At 38.8% G+C, this 15,994-nt stretch overlaps 1 protein-coding gene across 1 annotated transcript; it reads right to left on the bottom strand.

Annotated features, from left to right (window-relative positions):
* Positions 1-2,312: 2,312 nt before the first annotated feature.
* Positions 2,313-3,545, bottom strand: LOC148597193 (uncharacterized). The gene has a single exon (XM_088563011.1). The coding sequence runs from the start codon at positions 3,543-3,545 to the stop codon at positions 2,313-2,315; it is 1,233 nt and encodes a 410-aa protein (XP_088419137.1).
* Between the last annotated feature and the right edge of the window lie 12,449 nt (positions 3,546-15,994).

Raw genomic sequence — 15,994 nt, 5'->3', positions numbered from 1 at the left:
TAGTTAGGTCTAAACTTCACAATGGATGCAGCTTTCGCTTTCGACAAAAGTGCATACCAACAGTTTTAGATTTAGAAAATTTCGATCCGTTCTCTGAAGCCCATTTCTCAACCCTTTTAAGGCAAAGTTGTAATTGCCTTAAAAGGGTAATCATATTTTGTCCCCTGTAGCAGATTAGATACAAGGAACCGTCAATATTGTTCTTCAAATCTTGGGCTTAACTATTAATTTTAATACTGAAGAGAGTGACAGAAAAAATACTTCCCCGAGGAACTCCCATGTACTGGCAAAGATCCAGTCAGTTAAACCAGGTTTCTTGACACATTGTTCAATAATCCAAACAAAGAGGTGAAGAACTGCAAAATAAAAATAAGCCTACATGTAAAACAAGTTACAAAATTTAAATGCAAGTCATCAAAATTACAAAATTTAAGTTTGCTAATTAACAGATTCGAAATACAAAAAGCCCTAAAATATTGCATAAATGTCAATCAAACATACAACCAACACAAGATAGGATATACAAACAAAATGAAGGCATAAAAACAATAAATTTGACTCTGTAGCAAGGTTAGATAACGCGATGATTTGTATTGACAATATATGTGATGACCCGGAAGGTTTTCCATTGACAAAAATTCGACGAAAAGGAGGAGGGGGTATGAGCATTTCCAAAATCGAAAAATGGGCAAATCAGGCCAGGGAGCATTAAAACTACAACAAAGGGTAAGCATGGGCCAGGTAAGAAACATAGAAAGTATTTATAACTGCAAAATCGATCGTTTTCCAGTGACCTAGAGGTCACGTTGTCTTTGTGTACAGCCCCGTGCAGGTCCGGGTGTCAAAAGAATAGGCCTGCAGCAGCGCTAAGCTTGTCGTTAAAGGCGACTAAATAGTGCTCAGAAACCTAGCCGGGAGCTAGGCGCTCTGCCCACAGAGAAACTGGGATGTGTGTCCCAGGTGGTGGAATGGGGTACCCCTGGCGTGTTACATGCTGGGGTTGTCAGGCTATAATACGGAAAACTTGACCGCCAACCATAGTTGTGCACTGTGTTGCGAAAGATGCCATGTTCCTCGCACGTTAAAGAACCCTGCTGTGGTATTCGATAGGAGTAGGAACCTTTGCGCTCCGCCACAGGAGGCTAAATTGCCCGATCTTACCCAACCCCCTTTTTCCAGTGGTAATCAAAATTTGTCGACCCTATTATTCTTGTGACCCATCCTTTTTTTTCATTTCATGTTCATTAGATCATCCATTTCATGTTGCCCCGTGCAGGTCCGGGTGTTAAAAGAATAGGCCTGCAGCAGCGCTAAGCTTGTCGTAAAAGGCGACTAAATAGTGCTCAGAAACCTAGCCGGGGGCTAGGCGCTCTGCCCACAGAGCAACTGGAATGTGTGCCCCAGATGGTGGAATGGGGTATCCCTGGCATGTTACATACTGGGGTTGTCAGGCTGTAATACGGAAAACCTGACCGCAAACCATAGTGGTACACCGTGTTGGGAAGATGCCACGTTCCTCACACGTTAAAGAACCCTGCTGTGGTATTCGATAGGAGTAGGAAACTTTGCGCTCCGCCACAGGAGATTAAATTGCCCGACCCTACCCATCCCCTTTTTCTAGTGGCAATCAAAATTTGTCGACCCTATTATTCTTGTAATCCATCCTTTTTTTTTATCATTTCATGTTCATTGTCTGAATATAGCTGAAATATTGCTGCTCGGACGTTAAACCCCAACAAACAAACATCTTTGTGTTTAAGTTAAAGAAATTCTCTGTTAACGATCAATTGTCAATATAAAATGCATGCAAATAATATCTATAATACATGTAAAAACGTAAAAACATACAACTTTCATTGTGGCCAGGGTAGACTAGAGGAATTTAGTGACTACATTTGATGTAAACGTTGCGTTTAAAAGTAATTAAAGTTCGATAACTACGAGAACTTTCCTATGGAGCGCAATGCAAACCATAAACAATTTAAGTACGAAAAACATAAAAAAAAAAATGCTATCATCAAATAGAGAAAAATATCAATATGATTGACTGCTTAGGCATTGGTAGACAATTTAATTACGTTCTATATCAAATGTAATGTTATAACACAAATCCAGCACACTCCCCGCATGATATCAATACCTTTGATATCATTACTAGAAATTTAAATTCAATTTGGTATGAAACCAGTTCTAGTCTGAAACGAGAATCACAACTTCAGTTACAGGTCTTATGTACGACGTTGCCTTTCCATCACAGATTACACGAATTTCCAGTTTACGAACTTTATTCTCATTACTTGGGAATGCTCTAGTTACAAGTCCCATCGGCCATTCATTTCGTACAAGAGTCTTAGCTCGAAGTAAAACAATGTCCCCTTCCTTAACATTTGGTATGTCACTTTTCTTCTTGTTTGTAAACTAGACAAAAACTGTCGACGCCATTTTGCCCAAAGCATATCCGAGAGTACCATTACACGTTTCCACTTAGCACGCAACAAGTCTTTGTAATCTAGTTCGCCTATGATGTCCGTAGGATCTGAAGATGTCTTCTGAGTCGGTAGGATTCCCGGGGATAATACAAAAGGATCGTCCGTATCCGTCGAAACTGAAACAATTGGCTTGTGATAGGAATTTTGCTTGGATTCTAGGAGGATGGCGTCCAATATCCTTCGTGTCACACCTATAAGTCTTTCCCATGATCCTCCCATGTGTGAGGCATGGGGAGGATTAAAGAGCCACACAGAACGAGAGTCGGTCAGATACTTTTTGACGTTGGTATCTTCGACGTTAATTGTATTAACATGGAGTGCTTCCGTCGCACCTACAAAGTTGGTACCACGGTCTGACCTGAATGTTGAAACTTTACCACGAATTGCTACGAAGCGTCTTAGAGCATTAATGAATGCACTCGAAGAAAGTTCTGCGACAACCTCAATGTGAACCGCACGTGTTCCCAGGCAAGTGGAAAGAATTGCCCATCTCTTGTTGTTTGCGACTCCTCCGCGAGTCCTTCTGTGAACAACGGTCCATGGGCCGAAAGCATCCACACCAACATGTGTGAATGGAGGTGCGGGTTCGACTCGTTCCTTTGGAAAGTGCGCCATTTTCTGGAATTGTCTTGTTCCACGAAGTCTGCGACACAGAAAACAATTATGGATAACCGATGACACAAGGTGCTTCATGCCGACGATCCAGTATCCTGTAGAACATAGGGCACCTTCGGTAAAATGTCTCCCTTGGTGTTTGACCTTAGCGTGTACATGTTGAACTAGAAGTCTTGTGACATGAGCTTTTCCGGGCAAGATCAACGGATTCTTTTCAATGCGAGTGATGCTTGCGTTGTTCAGTCTTCCTCCGACTCGGAGTAAACCTGCTTCATCTAAGAAGGGATCCAACGAAATCAAGCTACTTGACTTAGGGATTTTACATCCATCTGTAATACACTCGATTTCCGATTCATATGTTTCGTTCTGAACAACTTTCACTAAGAAAATTTCTGCTTGATTAAGAGAAGTCACAATGCTAACATTTGAGATTGAGTCCATTTCCTCTTGTTTAATTCTCCTAGAATAGGCCTGCAGGAGCGCTCAGCTTGTCGTAAAAGGCGACTAAATAGTGCTCAGAAACCTAGCCGGGGATTAGCCGCTCTGCCCACCGAGCAACTGGGATGTGTGCCCCAGGTGGTGGAATGGGGTACCCCTGGCATGTTACATGCTGGGGTTGTCAGGCTATAATACGGAAAACCTGACCGCAAACCACAGTGGTGCACCGTGTTGGGAAAGATGCCACGTTCCTCGCACGTTAAAGAACCCTGCTGTGGTATTCGATAGGAGTAGGAACCTTTGCGCTCCGCCACAGGAGGCTAAATTGCCCGACCTTACCCATCCCCCTTTTTCCAGTGGCAATCAATTTGTCGACCCTATTATCCTTGTGTCTCATCCTTTTTTTTTTCATTTCATGTTCATCGTCTGAATATAGCTGAAATATTGCTGCTCGGACGTTAAACCCCAACAAACAAACAAACATCAAAAGTGTGAAAAACTTAAGCTATATTTGTACATGTACATGTATTTACAAAATAATATCAAAAATGTAATAGGGGTGGGCAAATTTGAGTACCCTTAGGTTAAGGTTGGGGGGAGGGCTGGCAAATTTTGGAAATAAATATTCTAATCTTGAAAACTGAAAAAAAATATCTAGCCATTATAACCCACATATAGTAAATAGATTTTGCCAATGGCATGCATGCACAAAAAATTAGAAATGCCATTCTACAATCATGTTCCAGAAACAAATAAAATTCTTAGAACGAGATGCATGGGAAGAGTATTGCCAAACAAAAAGAAATATGAAAAACGCTTGGAACGGTGCACGAAAATAACCCTTTATCATCCACTTTTAAATGCGAATCCAGAATATCTGTCAAATCGAAAAAATTCACTCATCATGATAGTTTTCAATAATTTTTGGTGCATAATGTACATTATGTGAATAATGATTGATATTAAAATCTATGGACAGTTTCAAGATTAAATTTGCCAGGTTCAGTTGTTTTGTATTATGTATGTGTCTCTTGCCTGGCTAAAAAATGCAAACAATTTTTTTATTGCAAAAATTAAACACAATTTTGTCTTAGTGGCTAGCATTATTTGTTTTAGTCAAAATAAAATTTTACTAGTCCCGTTCTGCATGTTCCTTATTATAATGTCGGTTTAAATTGACCTTGACCATGGGATAGTCCATATCAAAATTAAAGTTTGTTTTTGAGATAAAGATATGTCTCCCCCGTCCAAAATCACACAAACCATATTGTTTAATATGTAATTTTATTAATATAAAAACTGTTTTTTAACAAACATTCTCCTTTTCTTGCTTCTCACACTGTAGGAATGGTCTGTGTGTTTGTTTCGAGAAGGTTTCTGTTCTTTTTCACTTTTCAGTAGCATGTTTTTCTCGTACGCAATAATTTCACTTAATTTTTCATACAGTTTGTACAGTTTTTCACTGCTATATTTCTTGTATTCCATTGTTTGCTTATGCTGCTTTTGTAAAATGTCTAATTTTTGCCTACTTTTCAGAGCCGGGTAAGCTGTACTCCCAACTGGAATGTCACAGTGTAAGGCACTGCACAACCCAAGGATGGATTCACCTGGACCAAGATTTACATTATGGATGGCTGAGTGTGCCCTTCCAGAATAGTTCTTTTTTTTACGTTACATTTGAAGGTAAGGAACGCCTTATGCTACAATTCACACCCTCGACAAAGTTAGTGTTCATATTAAGCCTGGTCGTCTCAAGTGCTTTTGGTCCGAGGCACTTATTCACTGCAATACGAATAAAATCCATGTTTTCATGGGTGTCATGATTTTGAATGTCTTTGGAAGTAGACTTCTCCTCTTGAGCCACTCACTCTTGCCACATACAAAAGAATGTTTCTTGCATAAGTCACGTTTTCCCATGTAGCACCGGATAACTGCATCAACTGTATGAGAGATCTTTGATTTAACTCTTTTGAAACGGAATTGCTTAGTACATACAGCAAGTTCAGAATTGCACCTTTCAGTTAAATCTGATTAGCTGGTTGGAACGGTGTGCGTCCAACACCTGAGTAGGGTCTGTTTCTGTACATGCCATCCATTTGAACACTAATACATTGTGGATTTGTCTTTCCTCGGAGGCGGTTTATTTCAACTAATTATTCCCTTCTTCTTTTCATGTCTTTTTTTTTACAACTTGTACAATGTTTTTATATACTATATTGCCCCGTGCAGGTCCGGTTGTCAAAAGAATAGGCATGCAGCAGCGCTAAGATTGTTGTAAAAGGCGACTAATTAGTGCTCAGAACCCTAGCCGGGGGCAAGGGCGCTCTGCCCACAGAGGGGGGGAATGGGGTACCCCTGGCGTGTTACATGCTGGGGTTGTCAGGCTCTAATACGGAAAACCTGACGGCAAACCATAGTGGTGCACCTTGTTGGGGAAGATGCCACGTTCCTCGCACGTTAAAGAACACTGCTGGGGTATTCGATAGGAGTAGGAACCTTTGCGCTCCGCCACAGGAGGCTAAATTGCCCGACCTTACCCATCCCCCCTTTTTCCAGTGGCAATCAAAATTTGTCGACCCTATTATCCTTGTGATCCATCCTTTTTTTTCCATTTCATGTTCATTGTCTGAATGTAGCTGAAATATTGCTGCTCGGACGTTAAACCCCAACAAACAAACAAACATCAAAAGTGTGAAAAACTTAAGCTATATTTGTACATGTACATGTATTTACAAAATAATATCAAAAATGTAATAGGGGTGGGCAAATTTGAGTACCCTTAGGTTAAGGTTGGGGGGAGGGCTGGCAAATTTTGGAAATAAATATTCTAATCTTGAAAACTGAAAAAAAATATCTAGCCATTATAACCCACATACAGTAAATAGATTTTGCCAATGGCATGCATGCACAAAAAATTAGAAATGCCATTCTACAATCATGTTCCAGAAACAAATAAAATTCTTAGAACGAGATGCATGGGAAGAGTATTGCCAAACAAAAAGAAATATGAAAAACGCTTGGAACGGTGCACGAAAATAACCCTTTATCATCCACTTTTAAATGCGAATCCAGAATATCTGTCAAATCGAAAAAATTCACTCATCATGATAGTTTTCAATAATTTTTGGTGCATAATGTACATTATGTGAATAATGATTGATATTAAAATCTATGGACAGTTTCAAGATTAAATTTGCCAGGTTCAGTTGTTTTGTATTATGTATGTGTCTCTTGCCTGGCTAAAAAATGCAAACAATTTTTTTATTGCAAAAATTAAACACAATTTTGTCTTAGTGGCTAGCATTATTTGTTTTAGTCAAAATAAAATTTTACTAGTCCCGTTCTGCATGTTCCTTATTATAATGTCGGTTTAAATTGACCTTGACCATGGGATAGTCCATATCAAAATTAAAGTTTGTTTTTGAGATAAAGATATGTCTCCCCCGTCCAAAATCACACAAACCATATTGTTTAATATGTAATTTTATTAATATAAAAACTGTTTTTTAACAAACATTCTCCTTTTCTTGCTTCTCACACTGTAGGAATGGTCTGTGTGTTTGTTTCGAGAAGGTTTCTGTTCTTTTTCACTTTTCAGTAGCATGTTTTTCTCGTACGCAATAATTTCACTTAATTTTTCATACAGTTTGTACAGTTTTTCACTGCTATATTTCTTGTATTCCATTGTTTGCTTATGCTGCTTTTGTAAAATGTCTAATTTTTGCCTACTTTTCAGAGCCGGGTAAGCTGTACTCCCAACTGGAATGTCACAGTGTAAGGCACTGCACAACTCAAGGATGGATTCACCTGGACCAAGATTTACATTATGGATGGCTGAGTGTGCCCTTCCAGAATAGTTCTTTTTTTACGTTACATTTGAAGGTAAGGAACGCCTTATGCTACAATTCACACCCTCGACAAAGTTAGTGTTCATATTAAGCCTGGTCGTCTCAAGTGCTTTTGGTCCGAGGCACTTATTCACTGCAATACGAATAAAATCCATGTTTTCATGGGTGTCATGATTTTGAATGTCTTTGGAAGTAGACTTCTCCTCTTGAGCCACTCACTCTTGCCACATACAAAAGAATGTTTCTTGCATAAGTCACGTTTTCCCATGTAGCACCGGATAACTGCATCAACTGTATGAGAGATCTTTGATTTAACTCTTTTGAAACGGAATTGCTTAGTACATACAGCAAGTTCAGAATTGCACCTTTCAGTTAAATCTGATTAGCTGGTTGGAACGGTGTGCGTCCAACACCTGAGTAGGGTCTGTTTCTGTACATGCCATCCATTTGAACACTAATACATTGTGGATTTGTCTTTCCTCGGAGGCGGTTTATTTCAACTAATTATTCCCTTCTTCTTTTCATGTCTTTTTTTTTACAACTTGTACAATGTTTTTATATACTATATTGCCCCGTGCAGGTCCGGTTGTCAAAAGAATAGGCCTGCAGCAGCGCTAAGATTGTTGTAAAAGGCGACTAATTAGTGCTCTGAACCCTAGCCGGGGGCAAGGGCGCTCTGCCCACAGAGGGGGTGGAATGGGGTACCCCTGGCGTGTTACATGCTGGGGTTGTCAGGCTCTAATACGGAAAACCTGACGGCAAACCATAGTGGTGCACTTTGTTGGGGAAGATGCCACGTTCCTCGCACGTTAAAGAACACTGCTGGGGTATTCGATAGGAGTAGGAACCTTTGCGCTCCGCCACAGGAGGCTAAATTGCCCGACCTTACCCATCCCCCCTTTTTCCAGTGGCAATCAAAATTTGTCGACCCTATTATCCTTGTGATCGATCCTTTTTTTTTCCATTTCATGTTCATTGTCTGAATATAGCTGAAATATTGCTGCTCGGACGTTAAACCCCAACAAACAAAAACAAATTTTATAAATTTGAAATGTTGACTCTGTTAATTTAGCTTTGATAAGTGTCGGTGTGCTGTGATGCAGGTTTATTTTATACCCTTGTTTTGCAGTACAATTTGATGGGAAAAGTTCAGTCTTTGCACTATTTACAGGATAAACAACAGGTGTCCCCTCCAAACATAATATTCTTCAAAGATGCCATTTGATGATCTTCTGGCTCTTCTATAGTTATTATGATGACAAGCAAAATTTGTTGCTGTCATTCTGGTACCTCCTATCACCAACAATTAAAAATTACATGATCGAGTTAAAAAGTACATCTTCATTTCACTGAATTTAGAAAGTTTTAAGGAAAATTTCCAACTTTTTGCCATTTTTTTGGTATTTTTACTATTAGAAGGATAGATTCTACCCTTAATGAATTTAGATTTCAACTTGTACATGCATAAAAGGAGTATTGCTTAAAGTATTGGAAAACATAAGTCATAATAATTTCTAATATATTTTATTGAGAAATTTTTCCATTTTTAATTTTTTTATTTTTGCTTTCTGTGGAAATTGTTCAGCACTGGCCGCAAACTCGCACTCCAACCTAAAAAGGGAAAATCTCGACAAAACTTTAACGGATTTTCACCTAACTTGGTTTCTGTACTTGTAATAAGATGTGCTTTATAAATGCGACCTTGAGTACTGATTCTTAACCGCGTCATGTTTTCTATAGGATACAAATGCGCAATTATTTGTTTACATTGTACCGGGAACTTTTTTTACCCCAACATGGTACCTGATTGGTTGGATATGGCTTGAAATTTATTTTCATTTCAAAACTTACCCATTTATGATTGATTTTATTTTGGTAATAATTAATAAAATGTTATAGGGTTGAAATGATTTCTCATAAATGAAATCTAGGTGCTCCTTTTTTTCCAGTGTATTATGTTCTGAATTTTCAAGACTGCATAACAACTGAAATTTAGGTCAACTTTTGCCGCATGACCATATACTTGTTTTTGTGCAAATAAAAAGTATGCTTTTCTAGTTTCAGGAACTGAAACCCATTTTCTACTAATTTGTGTGGTTTTCTTGAAATTAATTTTCAAAGTACTTAGGTACTCTATGGAAAATGCATTACTAATAATTGCGCTCTTGTATCCTATAAGCCCCGTGCAGGTCCGGGTGTTAAAAGAATAGGCCTGCAGCAGCGCTAAGCTTGTCGTAAAAGGCGACTAAATAGTGCTCAGAAACCTAGCCGGGGGCTAGGCGCTCTGCCCACAGAGCAACTGGGATGTGTGCCCCAGGTGGTGGAATGGGGTACCCCTGGCGTGTTACATCCTGGGTTTGTCAGGCTATAATACGGAAAACCTGACCGCAAACCATAGTGGTGCGCCGTGTTGGGAAAGATGCCACGTTCCTCGCACGTTAAAGAACCCTGCTGTGGTATTCGATAGGAGTAGGAACCTTTGCGCTCCGCCACAGGAGGCTAAATTGCCCGACCTTACCCATCCCCCTTTTTCCAGTGGCAATCAGAATTTGTCGACCCTATTATCCTTGTGACCCATCCTTTTTTTTCATTTCATGTTCATTTTATCATCCATTTCATGTTCATTGTCTGAATATAGCTGAAATATTGCTGCTCGGACGTTAAACCCCAACAAACAAACATTGTATCCTATAAAGAACTGTTTACAATCTGCCATTTCCCCGTGCAGGTCCGGGTGTTAAAAGGCGAGTAAATAGTGCTCAGAAACCTAGCCGGGGTCTAGGCGCTCTGCCCGCAGAGAAACTGGGATGTGTGCCCGCGGTGGTGGAATGGGGTACCCCTGGCGTGTTACATGCTGGGGTTGTCATGCTATAATTCGGAAAACCTGACCGCAAACCATAGTGGTGCACCGTGTTGGGAAAGATGCCACGTTCCTCGCACGTCAAAGAACCCTGCTGTGGTATTCGATAGGAGTAGGAACCTTTGCGCTCCGCCACAGGAGGCTAAATTGCCCGACCTTACCCATTCCCCCTTTTTCCAGTGGCAATCAGAATTTGTCGACCCTATTATCCTTGTGTCCCATCCTTTTGTTTTCATTTCATGTTCATTTTATCATCCATTTCATGTTCATCGTCTGAATATAGCTGAAATATTGCTGTTCGGACGTTAAACCCCAACAAACATCAAAAGTGTGAAAAACTTAAGCTATATTTGTACATGTACATGTATTTACAAAATAATATCAAAAATGTAATAGGGGTGGGCAAATTTGAGTACCCTTAGGTTAAGGTTGGGGGGAGGGCTGGCAAATTTTGGAAATAAATATTCTAATCTTGAAAACTGAAAAAAATATCTAGCCATTATAACCCACATACAGTAAATAGATTTTGCCAATGGCATGCATGCACAAAAAATTAGAAATGCCATTCTACAATCATGTTCCAGAAACAAATAAAATTCTTAGAACGAGATGCATGGGAAGAGTATTGCCAAACAAAAAGAAATATGAAAAACGCTTGGAACGGTGCACGAAAATAACCCTTTATCATCCACTTTTAAATGCGAATCCAGAATATCTGTCAAATCGAAAAAATTCACTCATCATGATAGTTTTCAATAATTTTTGGTGCATAATGTACATTATGTGAATAATGATTGATATTAAAATCTATGGACAGTTTCAAGATTAAATTTGCCAGGTTCAGTTGTTTTGTATTATGTATGTGTCTCTTGCCTGGCTAAAAAATGCAAACAATTTTTTTATTGCAAAAATTAAACACAATTTTGTCTTAGTGGCTAGCATTATTTGTTTTAGTCAAAATAAAATTTTACTAGTCCCGTTCTGCATGTTCCTTATTATAATTTCGGTTTAAATTGACCTTGACCATGGGATAGTCCATATCAAAATTAAAGTTTGTTTTTGAGATAAAGATATGTCTCCCCCGTCCAAAATCACACAAACCATATTGTTTAATATGTAATTTTATTAATATAAAAACTATTTTTTAACAAACATTCTCCTTTTCTTGCTTCTCACACTGTAGGAATGGTCTGTGTGTTTGTTTCGAGAAGGTTTCTGTTCTTTTTCACTTTTCAGTAGCATGTTTTTCTCGTACGCAATAATTTCACTTAATTTTTCATACAGTTTGTACAGTTTTTCACTGCTATATTTCTTGTATTTCATTGTTTGCTTATGCTGCTTTTGTAAAATGTCTAATTTTTGCCTACTTTTCAGAGCCGGGTAAGCTGTACTCCCAATTGGAATGTCACAGTGTAAGGCACTGCACAACCCAAGGATGGATTCACCTGGACCAAGATTTACATTATGGATGGCTGAGTGTGCCCTTCCAGAATAGTTCTTTTTTTACGTTACATTTGAAGGTAAGGAACGCCTTATGCTACAATTCACACCCTCGACAAAGTTAGTGTTCATATTAAGCCTGGTCGTCTCAAGTGCTTTTGGTCCGAGGCACTTATTCACTGCAATACGAATAAAATCCATGTTTTCATGGGTGTCATGATTTTGAATGTCTTTGGAAGTAGACTTCTCCTCTTGAGCCACTCACTCTTGCCACATACAAAAGAATGTTTCTTGCATAAGTCACGTTTTCCCATGTAGCACCGGATAACTGCATCAACTGTATGAGAGATCTTTGATTTAACTCTTTTGAAACGGAATTGCTTAGTACATACAGCAAGTTCAGAATTGCACCTTTCAGTTAAATCTGATTAGCTGGTTGGAACGGTGTGCGTCCAACACCTGAGTAGGGTCTGTTTCTGTACATGCCATCCATTTGAACACTAATACATTGTGGATTTGTCTTTCCTCGGAGGCGGTTTATTTCAACTAATTATTCCCTTCTTCTTTTCATGTCTTTTTTTTTACAACTTGTACAATGTTTTTATATACTATATTGCCCCGTGCAGGTCCGGTTGTCAAAAGAATAGGCATGCAGCAGCGCTAAGATTGTTGTAAAAGGCGACTAATTAGTGCTCAGAACCCTAGCCGGGGGCAAGGGCGCTCTGCCCACAGAGGGGGTGGAATGGGGTACCCCTGGCGTGTTACATGCTGGGGTTGTCAGGCTCTAATACGGAAAACCTGACGGCAAACCATAGTGGTGCACCTTGTTGGAGAAGATGCCACGTTCCTCGCACGTTAAAGAACACTGCTGGGGTATTCGATAGGAGTAGGAACCTTTGCGCTCCGCCACAGGAGGCTAAATTGCCCGACCTTACCCATCCCCCCTTTTTCCAGTGGCAATCAAAATTTGTCGACCCTATTATCCTTGTGATCCATCCTTTTTTTTCCATTTCATGTTCATTGTCTGAATATAGCTGAAATATTGCTGCTCGGACGTTAAACCCCAACAAACAAAAACAAATTTTATAAATTTGAAATGTTGACTCTGTTAATTTAGCTTTGATAAGTGTCGGTGTGCTGTGATGCAGGTTTATTTTATACCCTTGTTTTGCAGTACAATTTGATGGGAAAAGTTCAGTCTTTGCACTATTTACAGGATAAACAACAGGTGTCCCCTCCAAACATAATATTCTTCAAAGATGCCATTTGATGATCTTCTGGCTCTTCTATAGTTATTATGATGACAAGCAAAATTTGTTGCTGTCATTCTGGTACCTCCTATCACCAACAATTAAAAATTACATGATCGAGTTAAAAAGTACATCTTCATTTCACTGAATTTAGAAAGTTTTAAGGAAAATTTCCAACTTTTTGCCATTTTTTTGGTATTTTTACTATTAGAAGGATAGATTCTACCCTTAATGAATTTAGATTTCAACTTGTACATGCATAAAAGGAGTATTGCTTAAAGTATTGGAAAACATAAGTCATAATAATTTCTAATATATTTTATTGAGAAATTTTTCCATTTTTAATTTTTTTATTTTTGCTTTCTGTGGAAATTGTTCAGCACTGGCCGCAAACTCGCACTCCAACCTAAAAAGGGAAAATCTCGACAAAACTTTAACGGATTTTCACCTAACTTGGTTTCTGTACTTGTAATAAGATGTGCTTTATAAATGCGACCTTGAGTACTGATTCTTAACCGCGTCATGTTTTCTATAGGATACAAATGCGCAATTATTTGTTTACATTGTACCGGGAACTTTTTTTACCCCAACATGGTACCTGATTGGTTGGATATGGCTTGAAATTTATTTTCATTTCAAAACTTACCCATTTATGATTGATTTTATTTTGGTAATAATTAATAAAATGTTATAGGGTTGAAATGATTTCTCATAAATGAAATCTAGGTGCTCCTTTTTTTCCAGTGTATTATGTTCTGAATTTTCAAGACTGCATAACAACTGAAATTTAGGTCAACTTTTGCCGCATGACCATATACTTGTTTTTGTGCAAATAAAAAGTATGCTTTTCTAGTTTCAGGAACTGAAACCCATTTTCTACTAATTTGTGTGGTTTTCTTGAAATTAATTTTCAAAGTACTTAGGTACTCTATGGAAAATGCATTACTAATAATTGCGCTCTTGTATCCTATAAGCCCCGTGCAGGTCCGGGTGTTAAAAGAATAGGCCTGCAGCAGCGCTAAGCTTGTCGTAAAAGGCGACTAAATAGTGCTCAGAAACCTAGCCGGGGGCTAGGCGCTCTGCCCACAGAGCAACTGGGATGTGTGCCCCAGGTGGTGGAATGGGGTACCCCTGGCGTGTTACATCCTGGGTTTGTCAGGCTATAATACGGAAAACCTGACCGCAAACCATAGTGGTGCGCCGTGTTGGGAAAGATGCCACGTTCCTCGCACGTTAAAGAACCCTGCTGTGGTATTCGATAGGAGTAGGAACCTTTGCGCTCCGCCACAGGAGGCTAAATTGCCCGACCTTACCCATCCCCCTTTTTCCAGTGGCAATCAGAATTTGTCGACCCTATTATCCTTGTGACCCATCCTTTTTTTTCATTTCATGTTCATTTTATCATCCATTTCATGTTCATTGTCTGAATATAGCTGAAATATTGCTGCTCGGACGTTAAACCCCAACAAACAAACATTGTATCCTATAAAGAACTGTTTACAATCTGCCATTTCCCCGTGCAGGTCCGGGTGTTAAAAGGCGAGTAAATAGTGCTCAGAAACCTAGCCGGGGTCTAGGCGCTCTGCCCGCAGAGAAACTGGTATGTGTGCCCGCGGTGGTGGAATGGGGTACCCCTGGCGTGTTACATGCTGGGGTTGTCATGCTATAATTCGGAAAACCTGACCGCAAACCATAGTGGTGCACCGTGTTGGGAAAGATGCCACGTTCCTCGCACGTCAAAGAACCCTGCTGTGGTATTCGATAGGAGTAGGAACCTTTGCGCTCCGCCACAGGAGGCTAAATTGCCCGACCTTACCCATTCCCCCTTTTTCCAGTGGCAATCAGAATTTGTCGACCCTATTATCCTTGTGTCCCATCCTTTTGTTTTCATTTCATGTTCATTTTATCATCCATTTCATGTTCATCGTCTGAATATAGCTGAAATATTGCTGTTCGGACGTTAAACCCCAACAAACATCAAAAGTGTGAAAAACTTAAGCTATATTTGTACATGTACATGTATTTACAAAATAATATCAAAAATGTAATAGGGGTGGGCAAATTTGAGTACCCTTAGGTTAAGGTTGGGGGGAGGGCTGGCAAATTTTGGAAATAAATATTCTAATCTTGAAAACTGAAAAAAAATATCTAGCCATTATAACCCACATACAGTAAATAGATTTTGCCAATGGCATGCATGCACAAAAAATTAGAAATGCCATTCTACAATCATGTTCCAGAAACAAATAAAATTCTTAGAACGAGATGCATGGGAAGAGTATTGCCAAACAAAAAGAAATATGAAAAACGCTTGGAACGGTGCACGAAAATAACCCTTTATCATCCACTTTTAAATGCGAATCCAGAATATCTGTCAAATCGAAAAAATTCACTCATCATGATAGTTTTCAATAATTTTTGGTGCATAATGTACATTATGTGAATAATGATTGATATTAAAATCTATGGACAGTTTCAAGATTAAATTTGCCAGGTTCAGTTGTTTTGTATTATGTATGTGTCTCTTGCCTGGCTAAAAAATGCAAACAATTTTTTTATTGCAAAAATTAAACACAATTTTGTCTTAGTGGCTAGCATTATTTGTTTTAGTCAAAATAAAATTTTACTAGTCCCGTTCTGCATGTTCCTTATTATAATTTCGGTTTAAATTGACCTTGACCATGGGATAGTCCATATCAAAATTAAAGTTTGTTTTTGAGATAAAGATATGTCTCCCCCGTCCAAAATCACACAAACCATATTGTTTAATATGTAATTTTATTAATATAAAAACTATTTTTTAACAAACATTCTCCTTTTCTTGCTTCTCACACTGTAGGAATGGTCTGTGTGTTTGTTTCGAGAAGGTTTCTGTTCTTTTTCACTTTTCAGTAGCATGTTTTTCTCGTACGCAATAATTTCACTTAATTTTTCATACAGTTTGTACAGTTTTTCACTGCTATATTTCTTGTATTTCATTGTTTGCTTATGCTGCTTTTGTAAAATGTCTAATTTTTGCCTACTTTTCAGAGCCGGGTAAGCTGTACTCCCAAT

Source organism: Perna viridis, chromosome 15, assembly GCF_037379345.1.
Source record: "Perna viridis isolate PV_CMFRI_1.1 ecotype Kerala chromosome 15, ASM3737934v1, whole genome shotgun sequence".
Classification (NCBI taxonomy): domain Eukaryota; kingdom Metazoa; phylum Mollusca; class Bivalvia; order Mytilida; family Mytilidae; genus Perna; species Perna viridis.
Note: the sequence above shows the minus strand (reverse complement) of the source record. Positions and strands in the feature narration are given on the sequence as shown.

What these genes read in the sequence shown, in the direction of transcription:
- LOC148597193 (XM_088563011.1), bottom strand. Translation starts at nt 3,545, where the DNA reads ATGGACTCAATCTCAAATGTTAGCATTGTGACTTCTCTTAATCAAGCA.